At 36.7% G+C, this 21,194-nt stretch overlaps 1 protein-coding gene across 2 annotated transcripts in view; it reads right to left on the bottom strand.

Moving 5' to 3' along the window:
- Positions 1-21,194, bottom strand: part of camk4 (calcium/calmodulin-dependent protein kinase IV) — a 327,338-nt gene that overhangs the window by 57,672 nt on the left and 248,472 nt on the right. For both annotated transcript variants that reach the window (XM_039759420.1, XM_039759421.1), the window contains one exon: positions 12,218-12,290. In XM_039759420.1, the coding sequence (XP_039615354.1) occupies positions 12,218-12,290 (73 nt within the window). The remainder of the gene's footprint in view (positions 1-12,217; positions 12,291-21,194) is intronic.

The following is a 21,194-nucleotide window of genomic DNA, read 5'->3' as shown; positions in this document are numbered from 1 at the left end:
CATTGGTTATAGAGCCTGTTAAACATGCACACTTCTAGACCCTTCCCACATTAAAACCAGAAATGCTGAATACTGCATCAAAGATCTGTCATTTTGCTGGAGATCTCACAGATGACTGTGGAAAGAGAACACCACTAACTACTGGCCACATATAGTCCCTTCACAATCAAAAAACGATAAAGTGAACACTACTGTACAGTGGTATTGCTGCCTTAGAACTCCAGGGTCCTGGGTTGAAATCCCTACCTGGGCACCATCCATAAGACAGCTACATGTTCTCTCCTTGTCCACAATATTGTTTTCCAAAAGTCCTAAAGATGAGCCTATTACATTGAGATGCAACTTGTAAAACTGGCCTATGATGGTGTGTATATGAGTGGATCCTGTGGTGAAGTGGTGCCCCACTGAGGGCTGCACCTGCTTCACACCCAGTGCTATACAGTCAGGGCTAAAGAGGCTGCAGCTTCACTGTTTTTTTTTTTTAACTTCTCTCTTCTTCCTTTGTTTTTCTGCTAACATGTTTGTCTTTTCAATAAATGGCCAGTTTTTGTATTTTTTGGGATTATCCTGGGTCACTGCAAAAATGCCCCCTCCTGCTAAGCAGTACATACTAAAAATGATATGCTCACTTCAATGAATGCTCATTGTGATTTTATCTCAAATTCTCTTTTTATTTCTGGCTAAGAGATTCCTTCCACCTCCACACTGAAATTGAAAATGAAAAGCTAATGCTTTTCTGTCACAGCTGCTAACTAAAACTATTTTTGAATGGGACCTTCCTAGTTTCCGTACTGAATGCTTCTCCTCCACTGCTGACCCTGAGTGTAGGTCTTGGTCTCACAATTTCAGCTTCAATTTCATGTTGTACAGTGTTCTCACTGAATACAGGCTCAGAATGAGTGCACAAATCTAAACTACAGTGCCTACAAAAAGTATTCACACCTTGGAATTTTTAACATTTTATTCTTATACAACGTTGAATCATAGTGGATTTCATTTGGGTTATTTTGACATTTCAACAGAAGAAGACTCTTGAATAACAAAGTGGAAACATCTTGGCAAAGTGGTCTACATTAATTAAAAATATATAAAACTATTGACTGAATAAGCACTCATCCCGTTCAATATGACACACCTGAATTATCACTGGTACAGCCAACTGGTTTTAGAATTCACAGAATCAGTTCAATGGATATCATGTGTCTGTAGCCAATTGTAGTATAAATGCATCTCATATGGAAGGTCCAAGAAACGCCATGAAGAGGTGATTGAAAAGCAAAGATTGGGATTGAGACAAGAAAATATCCAAGTCGCTGAATATCCAATCAAATCAATAATTAAGAAATGAAAAAGTAAGGCACAGCCTTAAATCTGCCTAGAGTAGGAGATCCACAAAAACGGAGTGATCCTGCAAGAATACGCTAGTGAGAGAAGCCACCAAGAGACTAGTGAGAACTCTAAAGCAGTTACAAGTTGCAGTGACTCAAATTGTTGCGCACAAGGTAACTGTTGCCTGGTTGCTTCACCAGTGACAGCTTTATGGAATAGTGGCAAAGAGAAAGCTATTGTTAAAAAAACACACAACATTTTGGGTAGAGTTTGCAGGAGACTCTGAAGTTGGAAGAAGGTTCTTTTGTCTAATTAGTCCAAAACTGAGCTTTCTGGCTATCAAACAAAACACACAATTTGGTGTTATCCAAACAATGCATATTATCAAAAACATACAATCCCCAATGTTAAAAGTTGTTTTCCGGCAAAATGCCAAAGCTGTACAGGAATGACTTAAAACCAACATGTTAATGCTGAGTATGGGTGAGTCACAGTCCACATCTCAACCCAAATATTTGAGTCAGAGTCCACATCTCAATCCAATTGAAAATTTGTGGCTGAACTTGAAAAAGGTTGTTACTCACAATCTTCATGCAATCTGGCAGAGCTTGATCAGTTTTGCAAAGAAGAATGGGGAAGAATCGCAGTATCCAGATGAGCAAAGCCAATAGAGATCTGTGAACACAGACTCAAGACTGTTATGGCTGTCAAAGGTACATCTACTAAGTACTGACTTGAAGGTGGGGTATATTTTGTAATCAAATATTTTGTGTTTTATATTTGTAATTTACACCTCTTACAGAGATCTGTTTTCACTGTGGAAATAAATAACTCTTTTCTGTTGATCATGTCAGAATAGTTAATTTAAATTCATTCTTGTTGTAATAAAATATGCAAAATTCCCATTTTTTTTTGGGTATGGGTACCTGAAACGTCAAGATAGTGGGTGACTGTATTTTAGGGGCAGAACATCTCCATGAAAAATGGGTGACATTAGGTTCCAGAAAAATATCCATGTCCTGAGTTAAAAGAGAGCCTTGTTGCCTGTTCAGAGGTATTTCCTTATTAATAAATTATTATTTACACTCAGGACTTGGTGTTATGAATTGTGTCTTGGGTTTGGGGTGCTGGTACGCCCCCTACCTTGGTGGAGGCCTTGGCTCATTGCGACAGATAAAGACAGCCAATATTGGATAACCAATACCAAATGACCACCCACCACCTCTTGGACATTCCACAAAATCATAAGTACTTGACAGGCTGTATAAAAAAGAATATTAAATCATTTTCATTGCTGAATTTCAAGGCTCTCAATATCTCTGGGATTTAGCTGACGACACTCTGATTGAGTCACCCTTAGCATGTTTGAATAAAATGTACCTACCATGCCAGGTTTCTCTTCTTTGTATAGATATTCTAATGAACTTATATTTTAAGAAGTGCAGCTAGAATTGTACAAACCATTTATAGTGTTCATCTACTGTCAAAAGCCACCTAATCCAAGGTCAACATGTCTCAAATCAGTAGCTTTCAGAGTTCAGATCAGATGAACAGCCTCAAAACCAAAAAGGGCTGTTACACACAATAGTTAAAGCACTTTAGTGACAGCTTGGTTACAACAGAAAACGGAAATGGCTGCAACCTCATGATATTTATTAAATGTGAAAACAAAAACTCTTAGAACAAAGGGCTTGGATTATAGGATAACAGCAGGCAGAAAAAACATAAAGGAGTAGTTTGGGCAATTTGAGAGCTTGATGATGATGGTGAATAACAGACTTTTATAAGACCTTAATTAATTTACTGAGGAAGATTCAAAAGAAGTTGAAAATGAGCTGAGCTTACTAATGCTTAAACAATTCAGTAATGGATACTTCTGAGGTACTGATGGACTAAAATTTGACTTTTATAAGGAATTCTAGAATGAAATTGGATTGAACTGGCTAGTATTAGAAAAGTGTTGTCATCACTGAGCTGTATATTAAAAAAGGGGTAATTTGTTTTATTAAGAATTGATGGTCTATGTCTCTTCTTACAGTGGACTATAAAATTGTATTGATGTAATTCACTAAAAGTTTGTGAACTATTCTTGTTGGGGTAATGCATCAAGAATAGAGTTATTACTGTATTATTGAAAAAAAATATTTTTTAATTAGGGATATGCAGACTGATTCCGAAATTTTTAATTTTCAGGTATTTTTTCAATAGATCAGGAAAAGAACCTTTGACATAGACATTCATTTCTTTTAGAGTTTAGGGAAGATGTAAAATTATGTTTGGCATTTATAGCATGGTATTTCTATTGTAAAAAAAGTCAATTCTTGTTTGTGCACAACATTTGATGTTAAAAGAGAAGCAAGATAAGGCTGTGCTCTAAACACTGACCTTGGAAAGTTTTATTTTTGTGGGAGTGAGTAAGGTGGTATGTATATTCAACATTACTGTGGTAAGACCGTGTTGAGGGTCTAAATTAGAGCTTGGAATAGAGAGACGGAGTGTATTAGTTTACTCTTCTTCGACAGAAAAATAAAATTTTTGTACTTACCTCTATGGAAGGAGGAAGTACAGTACAGCATTAGATGCAGGCAAAGAATGCTAGACAGCTGCACGGCTGCAGCATGGCTACCAGTGTGACATGCTGAACAGCTGCACAGGAGTGCTCCATGGGTGGGGGTGACGGATGAGCGTGTGTGATTGCGAGAGGCCTATCATGCCACTCACATATTCATGGGTGGTATCAACATCCTGGTGTTGGTTCATCGCCTATGGAAGGAGAGTGACAGGTAAGATACCAGTGAGTAGAAGCTAGGGCACAGCGAGAGTTCAGGGAAAGGTTCTACCTAAGCAGGGTTCAGGAGAGCAGAATGGGCCGTATTCAGTTTGGCTTTGCTTTGTCAATGTGTCGATGCATTAGGACTGATTTTATTAATGATTTATTACTTGACACAAGACTGTGATTCAGCACACACATAATAGGCAACTTTTGTATTTTTCTAAAGACATTTTTGTGTCTATTTAGTTACAACTAGAAGTGCCTGTAGTCTGAGTAATGAGACATCATTTAAAATGTGGCCCTTGGCTGCTTCTGGGGTCATGGCCAGTTGTCTGGACAATAGGCCAGGTGTACCTATATTTGGCTGTAAGCTGGGATTAGCTTCCATCTGGGCAGTGGTCCTGACCAGCTCCTGGACAGCACAAAAAACACCCTGCAGTGTGCCTCTTTCCAACTGACCTTCACACTATCTATCTATCTATCTATCTATCTATCTATCTATCTATCTATCTATCTATCTATCTATCTATCTATCGATAGTGGATTTTAAAATCTAAGAATCAAGATTAAAATGACAGCTTTAAATTATTCTTTCCTACTTTATTGGTCAATTGCTTTAAAATTTGAAAAAGCTGGTTTAATATGAAATGGGAAAAGCACATACATTTATTTTAAAAAGAGCAAAAGAACTCAATCATACTAAAGAAAATCATGTTTCAGTTGTTGAGTCTTCACCAGTTATCCAAACGTTACTTACCTGGCTTAAACAGAAACCACTCTCTGTACATATATGTAAACTTTGTCAGCTTCAGTGACAAAACATCATATTGAGAGTTTGTGGTCAGACCTGAAGCAAGCAGCTCATGTTATAAATATTTTATTGTCACTGAGCTGAAGTAGCTCACTGTGAGTGGGACAAAGGTCCTCCAAAGTGATGGAATTGACTGAATGACAAACAAAGTATGGGTTATGTTGTAGTTAATTGTCTACGTCTATTAACCCTCCATCGTGTCCTTGTGATCTTTTAAAGGGTGTCTGCAGCTGTGGCATTATTCGTTTTTTGGAACATCGATAGACATGAACTGAAGATGGACTAGTGCAATGAGGATATAAACAACAAGATAGGTACAAATTATATATATATATATATATATATATATATATATATATATATATATATATATATATATATATATATATATATAAATAAATAGTATCTAATAAATAGTGTACGCAGAATATCCAAAAATGCATAAGTAATCCAATAATGGCAAGCATTCTTTGTTGGAGTTAAAATCTATCAATAAATAAAAAATGCGAAGTAATGTTAAAATGAAGAATAAATAACAGAGATAAAATCAGACTGGGTCTTATCAGCAGGGCAGCAGTCATCTCTCTAATGGCTTTCATCACAGCTGTGACTGGCTGACAGAGTCAAAAAGCCTGACTCCCATCATGCCACCACCATCGTTTGGCATACATAGGACTATCCGTGAAGCCAATGGTTGCTCCTGATCAGATTGCCTTCCTGTTGCTCACTTGCCACTGCATCTTTCTTTCTTTCTTTCTTTCTCTTTCTTTCTTTTTTTCTTTCTTCCTACTCAGACTCTTTTTAACTTCAAGGGTGCAGGTGCTTTCAATAATTATGCAGGGAACGTCAAAGGGGAATGGCTGAGCTGATCACATTGTGGGTTAGCTAGCAATCAACCAATTTCCCCGCTAAACATTCTGGAGCCGCATAGCTTCTCACCGGCACAAACTCACATCCACCAAGTCTGAGCTGCACTTCTTAATAACAATCCTGCACTACTATGGACTCCTAACATGCTTTACCACAGTCCTTAAACTGCCCTGGAGGTTATGAAAGGTTCACTTGCCTATTGGATGTATCCAGCAAGATCACTCTTGAATTGCAGGTGCCTTTTACGTATTATGAGGCTTGGGATGAAGAATTTAAAACATATAATGTGAAAAATCATTACAAAATCACTATTATTTTTTTTTACAGAACTAAAAAGGGACTGAAAAATGGCTGCCACAGCCCCCAATTGTTCCATGCTGGGAAAAGGTATTTTTGTTGGCTGGAGAATTCTGTTAGCAATTCATTTCTACATTTGAAAGAAATGTTTCTGAAAGGGATCACCAAAATGCTTTATTTGGTTTTAAAGCACGGCACAAACATCTGGCAGAAATTATTTCATAAAAGTGATGAGAAGTAATGTTGATGCATAGTAATGTGGCAGGCATTTTTTTCAAACTATAAATGCCTGTATCCTTTCAAATCTGAATGGAAATGAATATAGCCTAGATTTTTTCCCCACAGTCTCATGTTTTCCTACTGTTCACGTGGGTTTTCCTGTGGTATAAAAAGTTTTAAACTGCACCTCAAGAACACACGGCACTAAACTAAAGAGAGTTTCACCTTGTACAGAGCAAAGAGCAACAGTCATCCCAAGTTGTGTCATCTTTCATCAAAATGCATTTTTCCACCTGGGACCACAAAAAGCAGAAAGAATAACAATAACATAATGAGCACCTGAAGTGGTTTTACAGAAAGGTATCTTTACAGCTTGTCTTATGGTTGTGTGTCATGTTGTCTAACAATCCTCGATAAAGTATCCCAAAATGGTAATACTGCATGCCATTTTTCATTTGTCTGGTGTGTAGTACTATTAAGCTTCAGTCTTCAGATGTTCAAAAGACCTCCAAGTCCCAGTAATCTCAACTTGATTAAACAGACAATTAAAATAAGCTGTTTAGTTGTTTGAATTTTTTACTTAACATTTAGGCCTGATTTAAGCAAAAGAAGATTAACTTTAAGCAAAAGAAGATTAAGAGAAGACATGATTGAAGTGTTTAAAATTATGATGGGAATTAATACAGTGGATCGAGACGGGGACACAGTTGGACACTTGTTAAAAGTAAATTTCACACAAACATTAGGAAGTTTTCCTTTACACAGAGAACCACAGACACTTGGAATAAGTTACCAAGTAGTGAGGTAGACATTAGGACTTCAGGGACTTTCAAAACTAGACCTGATTTTTTTTAAAAGGATTAAATGGATATGATTGGTGAGTTTTGTTGGGCTGAATGGCCTGTTCTCATCTAGACAGTTTTAATGTTCGAAAAAACCCTGCATAATACAAATCCCACTAACTAACTACCTTAACATTACAGATGGTGGTAAAGGTAGCATAGAATACTACCTGTACTCAGATGCCTTCTGTTCAGAACATGTACAACACCTGCTGCCTTAGAAAGGCAAACAGCATAATTGAAGACCTTAGCCACCCAGCACTGTTATGTTTCTCACTACTTCTTTCTGGAAAACAGTACTGGACCATTGATACTTACACAAGTACATTGAGGGACAGTTTCTAAACACTCATTGCTAGGTTACTGACCAGTCAACCATAAGAAAAATTATATTGTAATATAATAAACAGCATATATATATGCACACATACATACTGTATATTGTACAAACATTGGATTCAGAAAATTCTTAGACCCCTTCACATTCTGAACACTTTATTGTGTTATAGATTTAATTTAAATGGATGCATTTACCATTTTTTACCATTAATCAAAACCCACCAAAACATAATAGAAAATATGTTTTCAGAAAGGCTTGCAAATTTATTAAAAAAATCAAAAACTGGAATTTTTCATTTATTCAGACCCTTTGCAATGGGTCACAATTGTGGTCAAGCATATCCTGCTTATTTTAATAACACTTGAGATGTATCTAAAACTTGATTGGAGTCCACCTGTGGTAAATCAAATTGATTGGACATCATTTAGAAAGGTCCACACCTCTGTATACAAGCTCCCCCATTTCATACTCCATGTTAGGACAAAAACCAAGCTATGAAGTCTAAGGAACTCTCTGTAGATGTCTGAGATAACATTTTGGTGAGGCACAGAACAGGGCAAATCCATTTCTAAAGCTCTAAGTCTTCCCAGGAGCACAGTGGCCTCTAAAGTTGTGAAACTGAAGTTGGCCATCCAGTCGGACTGAGTAAATGGATAAGAATGGTCTTGGGCTGTGAGGAGACCAAAAAACAAATAGTCACTCTAACAGAGCTCCATGTGTCCTCTACTGAGATGGGAGAAACTGTTGGAAGGATGACTATCTTAACAGCACTCCATTACACATATAACAGCTTGCTTGGAGTTTGCCAAACAACGTTTTTAAAGGAATCTGATTGCATAAGAAAAAAGATTCTCTCGCCTGATGAGACAAACATTGGTAATTTTGGCACGATCTCCAAGTACTATATCTGGAGAAGACCAGGAACTGCTCATCATATAATAACATGCCAACAGTGAAGCATGGTCAATCAATCAATCAATCAATCAACATTTATTTATATAGCACATATTCATACAAAAAAAATGTAGCTCAAAGTGCTTTATAAAATAAATAGAAAAATAGAAGACACAATAAAAAATAAACATAAGTCAACATTAATTAACATAGAATAAGAGTAAGGTCCGATGGCCAGGGTGGACAGAAAAAACAAAACAAAAAAAAACTCCAAAGGCTGGAGAAAAAAATAAAATCTGTAGGGGTTCCAGACCAAGAGACCGCCCAGTCCCCTCTGGGCAATCTACCTAACATTAGTCAAACAGTCCTCTTTGTATTTAGGGTTTTCATGGAAGGACCTGATGATGATGGTCACGTAGACTTCTGGCTTTCAGTCCATCAATGTTGGTGCATCATGATGCTTTGAGTAGGTGGTGGTGGCGCAGGCGTATGCCTGTATGCATAGTATGATGCTGCATATGGTGTATGCAGCATCATACTATGGGAGTGCTTCTCAGTGGTAGGGACAAAGAGACTGGTCAGAATTGACAGAAGGATGAATGCAGCCAAATACAGAAAGGTCCTTGAAGAAAACCTGCTTCATAGTGCACGCAACCTGAGACTGGGGCAACAGTTCACCTTTCACCACAACAATGACCTGAAGCATACAGCCAACACAACATTGGAGTGGCTTTGGGACAAGTTTCTGATTCTCCCTGAGTGACCCAGCCAAAGACAATAGAATATCAGTGGAGAGAACTGGAGATGGCAGTTTAGAGATGCTTCCCATCCAATCTAACAGAGTTTGAGAGGATCTACCAGGAAAAATGGGATAAATTGCCCGAATCTAGGTGTAAACAATTTGAAAAGACTTACCCAAGATGACTCAAAAATGTAACTGCTGCCAAAGATGTTTCTACAAAGTACTAAATTATGTGTCTGAATACTTTATTTATTGAATGAAATATTTCCATTATTGATTTTTAACAAATTTATAAATCTTACTGAAAACATGTTTTAACTTTGTCATTGTGAGTTACTGAGTGTAGATTGATGAGCAAAAATGGCAGCTGGAAATTAAATCCACAACATAATAAAGTGTGCAGAAATTGAAGGTTCTCAATACTTCCTGAAGCTACTGCAATTTTGTGTATAATATGCAGTATGCAGTAATGTATATGTGAGTATATATACAGTATTATACATATTATACATATTGTATTATTGTGGCCTGTTCTGAAGAGACGTGGAGGTAAGAATTTCATTTTACAGCTTATTATATGTACACATGAACATAAACATGATTTGGCTTGACATACAGTGGTGTGAAAACCTATTTGCCCCCTTCCTGATTTCTTATTCTTTTGCATGTTTGTCACACAAAATGTTTCTGATCATCAAACACATTTAACCATTAGTCAAATATAACACAAGTAAACACAAAATGCAGTTTTTAAATGATGATTTTATTATTTAGGAGAAAAAATCCAAACCTACATGGCCCTGTGTGAAAAAGTAATTGCCCCTTGTTAAAAAAACCTAACTGTGGTGTATCACACCTGAGTTCAATTTCCGTAGCCACCCCCAGGCCTGATTACTGCCACACCTGTTTCAATCAAGAAATCACTTAAATAGGAGCTGCCTGACACAGAGAAGTAGACCAAAAGCACCTCAAAAGCTAGACATCATGCCAAGATCCAAAGAAATTCAGGAACAAATGAGAACAGAAGTAATTGAGATCTATCAATCTGGTAAAGGTTATAAAGCCATTTCTAAAGCTTTGGGACTCCAGCGAACCACAGTGAGAGCCATTATCTACAAATGGCAAAAACATGGAACAGTGGTGAACCTTCCCAGGAGTGGCCGGCCGACCAAAATTACCCCAAGAGCGCAGAGACGACTCATGAGAGGTCACAAAAGACCCCAGGACAACGTCTAAAGAACTGCAGGCCTCACTTGCCTCAATTAAGGTCAGTGTTCACGACTCCACCATAAGAAAGAGACTGGGCAAAAACGGCCTGCATGGCAGATTTCCAAGACGCAAACCACTGTTAAGCAAAAAGAACATTAGGGCTCGCCAAGATTGCCAAGACTTTTGGGAAAATACCTTGTGGACTGATGAGACAAAAGTTGAACTTTGTGGAAGGCAAATGTCCCGTTACATCTGGCGTAAAAGGAACACAGCATTTCAGAAAAAGAACATCATACCAACAGTAAAATATGGTGGTGGTAGTGTGATGGTCTGGGGTTGTTTTGCTGCTTCAGGACCTGGAAGGCTTGCTGTGATAGATGGAACCATGAATTCTACTGTCTACCAAAAATCCTGAAGGAGAATGTCCGGCCATCTGTTCGTCAACTCAAGCTGAAGCGATCTTGGGTGCTGCAACAGGACAATGACCCAAAACACACCAGCAAATCCACCTCTGAATGGCTAAAGAAAAACAAAATGAAGACTTTGGAGTGGCCTAGTCAAAGTCCTGACCTGAATCCAATTGAGATGCTATGGCATGACCTTAAAAAGGCGGCTCATGCTAGAAAACCCTCAAATAAAGCTGAATTACAACAATTCTGCAAAGATGAGTGGGCCAAAATTCCTCCAGAGCGCTGTAAAAGACTCATTGCAAGTTATCGCAAACGCTTGATTGCAGTTATTGCTGCTAAGGGTGGCCCAACCAGTTATTAGGTTGAGGGGGCAATTACTTTTTCACACAGGGCCATGTAGGTTTGGATTTTTTTTTTCTCCCTAAATAATAAAAATCATCATTTAAAAACTGCATTTTGTGTTTACTTGTGTTATATTTGACTAATGGTTAAATGTGTTTGATGATCAGAAACATTTTGTGAGACAAACATGCAAAAGAATAAGAAATCAGAAAGGGGGCAAATAGTTTTTCACACCACTGTAACTATGGCCTCACCAGTACAGGATGTTGTCAACACATACTGTACATTCAATCCATCTTGAGGGAGTTTGTACAATTGGTATCAAATGCTGGATCCTAATGGTAAAAACTGATAGGGGTTTATCCTAAAAGTCTAATTAGTGTAATTCCTGTCAAAGGTGCTTCCACCAAATACAGGAGCTGGGAATTGTAGAATGAGTCTTTATTGTTTTTCACTTCCAAATAAGTATGTTTGTTAGTATTCCACAATTACAGAATTTTAGTATTGAACAATGGAAACAAATTGCAATTGCTATAAATACTATACATTGAAATTCCATATTGTAACAAATATAACATTTGAAAAAGTGCAAGGAGGGGGTAGACTGGCTTCATTTGACTGTGATGTGGTACCTGTTCATTTTAGGACTACAAATCACTGTGAAAGGTGGCTAAATTAGCACAGAATATTATTGATGCCTAACTACCTCAACTACCACAACACACTCACTGCCTCAGAAAGCCAAACTGTGTTCACTTTCACCCTCCTGCTTTCTACCGAAAACTACAGGACCATTGACAGAGTCACGGGCGCTTGTTATAATTGTATGTAATTACGTAATTGTTTCTGGTATGCACAATATATACACTGGGGGAGATATGCAAGTAAGAATTTCATGTTACTATGTTATCTTAACATTTCATTTGAACTTGAACCATAAATATTTCAGAGCTACTCTCAGCTACAGATTTCCACAGATAAATATTCTTCAAAATTTTTCTTGCTTCAATCAGTTCTATTTTTCTAAGGATCAGGTATAAGGATCTAAAGCAAAGCTTGCTAAAAAGAGAAAAGGAGATGGGGTAGGGTGCCTTTGAGCAGCTCTGTTTTCCATATAAATCACATGAATAAACTCTTACCGCCACGGCCTCCAGAATTTGTTTAACAGCATCTGCAGCATCCCGCTCACTGTAATAGCCTTTCTCCACAATCCTAGAGAAGAAGAACAAAAAAAGAAAAAAAAAACACATAAAATGCACTAGCACATCATTTGTAGATGTGCTAAAAGCTTTTGTAAAACAATTGTCGATGATCTGCTAAACAAAAACTACACACAAAGAAACACACTTAGGAAGAATGTAAAAGGAATACTCCACCAAAAAATGATTTCTTTTCCATGTTTTACTTACTCCCATGTAGTTTGAAGCACTAAACGAGAAAATTTTTTAATCTCATGTTCCCATATGAAGCAATGGCATAGAATACAGGTATAAATTTATGGTAACTGTAACAACTAATAATATCAAAACATCCATGAAAAAAATCCCAGTTTAATCGTATTGCATAATCCACATGTGAAATCTTCATGTCATATGCTCATAACATTCCAAACACTATTATTTAACACTACTTTTAATTAAACTTTTGTTAAATAAGTCACTTTAGGAAAACATTCTTGTGAACTAAAATGAAATGTGCTCATATGCTACCGAGCATTTGAACTGAAGACCCACCTCCAGGTGTTACATTTACATTCATATCCACAACTAGAGCACCAGCAGGTTGTGAAACTTCATGGATGAAATGCATCTTGGGCATGCACAAGTAGTAGGCATACTTGGTTCCTGGTAATGTTTTCACTAGCTGTTATTTAAAGTTACGCTCGTTAATTGTACGCATGTCTTGGTAACCTTTGCACTTTCTATGTCATGTGAAATGCATTGTTAGCCAATAAATAAACTGTTACTGGGCTGGACTTGTGACAAATGACTGAGATGGAGGAGGCTGACCTTCAATTTAAATGCTCAGGCATGTCTGATTTTATTCTGATTTAATTCATGAGGGCATCTTCCAGAAGTGACATATTTAACAATATTTTAGTAAAACACGTCTTTGGGACATTATGAGCATACAACAGGATGTGAATTATCCAACACAATTATTTCTTTGATGTTTTGATATTATTTGCTATTGTCCAATACCAAGATGAAAACATTTTCTTGGCCATCAATACAAACTACATGGGCTATGTAACATATAAAAAAATATATAATTTTGGGTGGAGTATTACTTTAATGTTTGTGCATCTGTAGCATGTAATAAAATGCTGTACAATTTTCAGAAGGTTCCATTCCTGAATTACTTCAATTATAGCCCTTTTTTGAGTTTTACCTTTGACTTAGTATTTAATTATAATTGTCTAGGTTTACTACTTAAAAAGATGGCTTCATTTTTTACAAACTAGCAAAGCTTGTACAAGATTAGGGTGTAGGTGGGAAAAGTTCTGAAAATACTAAGACTGACAAACAGGCAATGCAGACACACCACCCAAAATGGATTAATTCTCTAAAGTGCCATTGAGCCTGAGGTCAGATCTGCTGCCCTGTCTGTATCACATTGTCCATTAGCTGTAGACACTGTTCCTTAAAAGTAAAACCAGCAATAATAAAATGGGGCAAAGGAGAAGAGCTCTAAAGGCAAAAAACACAAACTCACTTTTTGATTGGTAGGTTTAATGAAGGACATCCATTTGCATCTCTTGTTAGATTTAAAATCAATCTAAAGCTCATTTACATCCAACAGCGATGCTGACCTTGCCAGCATATTAAAAGAGTCTTTAATTAAAGATGAATTCACCTTCTGACTTGTTGACTAATCATACAGAGATCTTTATGAACACCCACCTCCCCCCACACCCTTAACTCTGTTGTTTTAGGCAGTCCTAAAGAGACTGAAGAGAAAATCAGGTCACTAGAACATGGAAAGAATGAAATTTATATTTAATGCCATCAACAACAAAACTGAGGTTCCAGAAGGCAGTGTGAAATTAGAAATATGAATAATTAAAACATGAGCATGAAAACAATTTATCACAAAAATATGCTTCGTAACAGAAACAACACATATAAACACAACATTTGGGTTTTTACATTAAATGTCATTGTAAACACTAATTTCATGTTTTCGAGTTCTTCTAAGTTGCCTGGCTACAGAGCATCAATTAGGAAAAAAGCTTTATTTCTCCACGCTGAATCTATATAAAGTACACCAGTGTGAAATTAACTCAGAGTGTTAGAGTAACCCTTAAAGTACAGTGCATCCGGAAAGTATTCATAGCGCATCACTTTTTCCACATTTTGTTATGTTATAGCCTTATTCCAAAATGGATTAAATTAATTTTTTTCCTCAGAATTCTCTACACACAACACCCCATTATGACAACGTGAAAGAAGTTTACTTGAAGTTTTTGCAAATTTATTAAAACTAAAAAAACTGACAAATCACATGTACATACATTAAATATTCACAGCCTTTGCTCAATACTTTGTCGATGCACCTTTGGCAGCAATTACAGCCTCAAGTCTTTTCAAATATGATGCCACAAGCTTGGCACACCTATCCTTGGCCAGTTTCGCCTATTCCTCTTTATAGCACCTCTCAAGCTCCATCAGGTTGGATGGGAAGCGTCGGTGCACAGCCATTTTAAGATCTCTCCAGAGATGTTCAATCGGATTCAAGTCTGGGCTCTGGCTGGGCCACTCAAGGACATTCACAGAGTTGTCCTGAAGCCACTCCTTTGATATCTTGGCTGTGTGCTTAGGGTCGTTATCCTGCTGAAAGATGAACTGTCGCCCCAGTCTGAGGTCAAGAGCGCTCTGGAGCAGGTTTTCATCCAGGATGTCTCTGTATATTGCTGCAGTCATCTTTCCCTTTATCCTGACTAGTCTCCCAGTTCCTGCCGCTGAAAAACATCCCCACAGCATGATGCTGCCATCACCATGCTTCACTGTAGGGATGGTGATGAGCGGTGCCTGGTTTACTTCAAACATGACACCTGGCATTCACACCAAAGAGTTCAATCTTTGTCTCATCAGACCAGAGAATTTTGTTTCTCATGGTCTGAGAGTCCTTCAGGTGCCTTTTGGCAAACTCTAGGCGGGCTGCCATGTGCCTTTTACTAAGGAGTGGCTTCCGTCTGGCCACTCTACCATACAGGCCTGATTGGTGGAATGCTGTAGAGATGGTTGTCCTTCTGGAAGGTTCTCCTCTCTCCACAGAGGACCTCTGGAGCTCTGACAGAGTGACCATCGGGTTCTTGGTCACCTCCCTGACTAAGGCCCTTCTCCCTTGATCGCTCAGTTTAGATGGCCGGCCAGCTCTAGGAAGAGTCCTGGTGGTTTTGAACTTCTTCCACTTACAGATGATGGAGGCCACTGTGCTCATTGGGACCTTCAAAGCAGCAGAAATTTTTCTGTAACCTTCCCTAGATTTGTGCCTCGAGACAATCCTGTCTCAAAGGTCTACAGACAATTCATATATATTCACTTTGACTTCATATTTGGTTTGTGCTCTGACATGAACTGTCAACTGTGGGACCTCATATAGACAGGTGTGTGCCTTTCCAAATCATGTCCAATCAACTGAATTTACCACAGGTGGACTCCAATTAAGCTGCAGAAACATCTCAAGGATGATCAGGGGAAACAGGATACACCTGAGCTCAATTTGGAGCTTCATGGCAAAGGCTGTGAATACTTATGTACATGTGCTTTCTCAATTTTTTTATTTTTAATAAATTTGCAAAAATCTCAAGTAAACTTTTTTCACGTTGTCATTATGGGCTGTTGTGTGTAGAATTCTGAGGAAAAAAAATGATTTAATCCATTTTGGAATAAGGCTGTAACATAAAAAAATATGGAAAAAGTGATGCGCTGTGAATACTTTCCAGATACACTGTATATGAATGGAATCACAGTTTTCACATTTGGGATTTGTTAATTTTATAATGGTGTATTTGTCTTACTTGTGTATTTTTAAATTTATATTATTTATGTTATTATCTATGTTGCAATAAATGAAATAATTAAACTTAATTATTTTCTTAATAACCAATCTTTGTAGCAGTGAATGAGGTGCAAGGCCATTGCAGGATACACTCAAGCACTCACACGCACAATCATTTATAATAGGTCAGTTTAGAGTCACCAATATTAAAAATGATAAATATTAATTTATTTTCCAAACCCTCTTTGCCATTAAGGGAATATGAAGAGAAAGAGACTGGCAACGCAAAGCACATGATTTAGACTGGACACCACTCTGTTCAAACCCAATTACATTCATACATGGTAGTTATTTCAGATGAGGACAACAGAAGCGTGAGGTAAATCTACTCACTCCTCATAAAACAGGTGGATGTTCTATGTATTGATAGACACATGCAAGTAAGAATTGTATTCTGTGCACATGAAAATAATAATAAGCCTATATACAGTATATTCAAAGGGTGTAGTCATGTACACACCTAACATTCACTCAAACAGAGTCAATTTACGGAAGACACTTAACCTAGCAGGCATATGTCTACGATATTTGAAAAAAACAGGATACATGGTGAAAGTCACATGGACACGGGAAAATAATGACCACTAATGTCACCCATTTCCTGTACCTTATAAACGAGGTTATAACAAAGCTGCAGTGCAAAATGACAAAAAAATAAACAGGCCTCCAAACACCACCAGCCTGACCAGGACTTCACGTAGTCTGATCCCAAAATATTCCTCACCCCAGGCAGCCTGTCCCTAGACTCAAAAGGCATGCTGACGACTGGACATGATTCAGTACTCTGGGTAAAACTAAACAACTGGAACACAGATAACAACATTGAACACACAGAAACTCGGTACCAAAATGGATCTGCAAAAATCAGCTAGGCAGCCTGCTGCACAATAAATGTGCAGCAAGTTAAGCATTGAACACTGCACGCAGGGGTCTGCCTACACATAGGATTCAACAAGTGCTATTGTTGTCAAAACAGTTAGTTAAACTCTGGTATTTTGTCAAGATACTGTAGTAACCTTTGATCGGGGGATGCCACATGTTTTCCATGCTACAAGATACTGTGCTGTTTTTGGAAAAAGAAACATTTTTGATTGTTTTTCCATATGTTGTTTTATCATTACTTTTAAATTTTTCCATTTTTCCTTTCAAACAGTTTTGTAATTTTGTACAGCAATGCTACAGAATTGAATGAATACTTTAAGGTTAACAAGACAGATGCACAACATAAATATACTGTATATTCAAAATTGTACCACTAGAGTCAGGGTTTAGTTTTTATCCTTTGGTAATTAAACTCCTCAGTAGCCACTTGTACCAACATATTCATGAGTGTTTCTTGCATCTATCTGATGTTCTGTTTAATGACTGGTGTTGTATTTATTGTCTTTTGTTGATACTGTAATACTGTCATTAGTCAGGATGTGCAAATTAATAGTGTGTATTTACAATAAACATGAAGTAAATATGACAAAAGAAATCAATTCACATCCTTGTACAGAATATAATGCGATTGTGACTAAATATAGTACTAATGACTATTCCTAATCATTTTAAAACATATTTATAGCTGTAGAGGTGCAGCTGCTGTGAAAGACTACATTCATGATTCAAGTTAAAGGTTTGTGTAAAAAAAGTTGTAAAAATGCATAGCATAAGCACCACAATTATGGCAGCAAGGAAAAAACAGCAAATTCTTAAGGTTGTGAATTAACCTTCCACTGATCAACATAAAGTTTTGAAAGGACAGATAATATAAAATGTATCAGCTAGAAGGTACAATGGTATGACACCTAATGGAATCAACAATAGAGAATAAGCAAGAAAAATATGAAAGAGCAAAAATAAGTCAAAAACAGTAGAAACCTACTTTTTGTGGACTTATTTTGCTATATTCTTTCTTATTTTTCTTGGCTATACTTTTGATCTATCATTAGTAAGCAGGTCAATCTTTATATCTTTGAATTGCATGCTGGTTTGTTTGATTTTGGATAAACCTAATGTAATGTCAAGATTGTGCATTTTAGTAATTTGAGGCCTTTATCTGCTATCATGGACACTGATCACTGCTAGTCACCCATTTTTTCATGAATACCATTCAGATGAGATATTATCAGCTCTTGCAAAACTTCATGATTGAATGAGATTTGACAGCATTGCTTATACCACAGAATATTGTTGAAGTACTGTATATGCAAACAGAAAAGAGAGGTGTCTGGTTATGCATTGAAAAAAGTAAGTGCAGTTGGTTAATATATTTAGACTATGCTCTAAACAGGGTAATAGACATAGAGAATAAGCAGTTGGCTGCAATTGTTTCTGTTCTTGGTGTGGTACGCATGCACCAGGTAATTCAAATGTTTTCAGATTGAAGCATAGTTCAATTTTCAGTAGTGATTCACTTTACTGATTCAATTCTTTTGAACTATCATATTATGTGGATCAATTCACTTGACATGAAACAACATTTTGTGGAGGAGTCCACTTGAATGAATCAGAAATTATTTATTATGATGTATTATTTATACTTATTAATTTTCATATTAAAAATATCACATATAATATTAACCTCTTTGAATGTATGATGCATACAATATAGTAAAAATGGATAATTAAAGCAACATATTAGGTTTGGGAATCATAAGTAAACAAGATTTCTGCTGCTCGTTCTTAGGTAATGATATAGTGATTCACTTCACAAATCGAGTGAGAATCATGTGACTTGTTTGCAGGTAATGATTCAGGTCAAACTCAAAAGAATTGGTAAATGATACTTGCCTGTTGCATTCAATAAGCAATAAAAAGTGTGTGCTAAATTAAGGTTGAAAGCAAATAAATATTAGGAATTTGAATAATCTTTATTTTAAGATAGTGTGTGCTTTGTACAAAGGGACATAAACATATCAGTTCAATATTTTGGTATTTGGTACACTGTATCAATTATGTATATTTAGTTTAATACAATTCCAATAACAAATTGTATAAAACACAACAGCTAAAACATTCTAATATAAAATGTGCTGTTATTGTATTGTATGATGAACAAGAGAATGATCAATGACAGAGTTCTCGTTTGCCAATAATAAGTTAGTTATAGCTAGAAAGAATCATAAGTGAAGTGAATGAGAGTCATGAATCAGATGGACAGTACCTGCACATGCTTTAAACAACTAAATGAAAAAGGGCTGACGGCATCATGCATGCTCTTTAGAACTCACATTGAACTGTAATGAATCAATTTGTTTGTATTTGCGAATCAATTCCAGTGATTCACTGAAAACAGACATTCAGAAACAATTAATGTAGATGCTTGACACTGAATTAGCTGAGGACTGCAGTATGTAGTGATTTTATTGTTTACGTGTTTGCCCACTTCCAAACACTAGGTGATTAGGCCACTTTACCGACTTCAATTGTGTTACCACTTACTACATGTCTTGTGTATGTCACTTCCCCATATGCGAGTATTAGAACTGAAAGCAAAAAAAAACAATAAGCTAAGCCATACCTCATCTGCTGGCTTGGATTGGCACAGTAACAGGAGAAAGGTTTAGTCAATTCAAAAATCTATTTATAAAGAATACCACATGTCACTTTTTTCATTAGAATTACTGTATTTATTAAAGTCACTTGGTGAGTCTTCTTGGATCTTAGCATTCACATCCAAAATTATTTCAAAATCTTTCCTCTCCAAATCATCCTTAGCCCTTGCATTTTCCAAACCTGGCTACACAAACTCGAAAACAAACAAAGCTTTATTTGCATCCAAAACATGTGAAATTCAGCTTAAAGGTTCTATATAATTATCATTTTAATCTGCTCCTTTCCCATGCAAACAGATGCTAGACTAACTTTACAAATAAAGCATAAATTAAACACAAAAGAAATAAAGTGCCATTTTAATTAACCCACTATCAGTTGCTGCAGTTTGTATAAGATTGGTGTCAGGAAGCTGGTAGCCCTTTACCATTATCAACAATTATTAGTATTGAGCTGACCCTCTTAATTGAATTACACCCTGAACTTATAGACTGGCCAACAAGTGAGCAACACTCCACAGAATGTTAGAGAGGTATATTAAGATCAGGAATACAGAACCTTTAGAAAATACTCAGAACCCTTCACTTATTTCACATTTTGTTATGTTGCAGCCTTATTCTAATGTCACTTAAATTCATTTTAACCACATCAAACACCACTCAATATTCCAAAATGAAATTCAAAAACTGGATTTTAGGATTTTTTCAAATCTATTAAAATTAAAAAAACAGAAATATCATATTGACACAAGTATTCAGACCCATTGCTATGACACTTGAAATTTCCCATTCTATTGATCATTATTGAAATATTTCCACACTTTGTTTGTAGTCCATCTGTGGTCAATTCAACTGGCCGGACATGGTAAGGAAAGTTACACACCTGTCTGTAGAAGGTCTCATAGATGACATTGTGAATCAGAGCAAAAATCAGGAGAAAGCTTAAAGAAAGGATTGTCAAGACATAAATCTTGGGAAAGCAACAAATTGTGTATCAACAGAAATCAATAGAAAGCTTAGAGAGAGGATTATGTCAAGGCATATATCTTAGGAAGGCAACAAAACATTTCTGCAGCATTGAAGGCTCCCAAAAGCACAGTGGCCTCCATAATTCTTAACTGGAAGAACTCTTTGTAAAGCTGACTACCCAGCAATACTAAACAACTGGGAGAGGAGAACCTTGGTAAGATAGGTGACCAAAAAACCTGATGATTACTCTGGCTGAGCTCCAAGTAACCAGTGAGGAGATCAAAGAAACTTCCAGGAGGACAACCACCACTAGCACTGCAACACTCCATAAATCTGGGATTTATGGCAAAGTGGATAGACAATAAATGGAAAGCCTGCTTGGAGTTTGCAAAAAGGCATCTAATGGACTCTCAGACTATGAGAAACAATATTATTCGGTTTAATGAAACCAATATTGAACTGTTTGGTCTAAATTCTAAGTGTTATATTTAGATGAAATTACCTGTGCATGTCATTCCAAAAGTAAAACATGTTGATGGAAGTATCA

The sequence above is a fragment of the Polypterus senegalus genome, chromosome 7, assembly GCF_016835505.1.
Source record: "Polypterus senegalus isolate Bchr_013 chromosome 7, ASM1683550v1, whole genome shotgun sequence".
NCBI classification, from domain to species: domain Eukaryota; kingdom Metazoa; phylum Chordata; class Cladistia; order Polypteriformes; family Polypteridae; genus Polypterus; species Polypterus senegalus.
The sequence above is the reverse complement of the archived record's forward strand: the minus strand, read 5'-3'. Positions and strand labels throughout refer to the sequence as shown.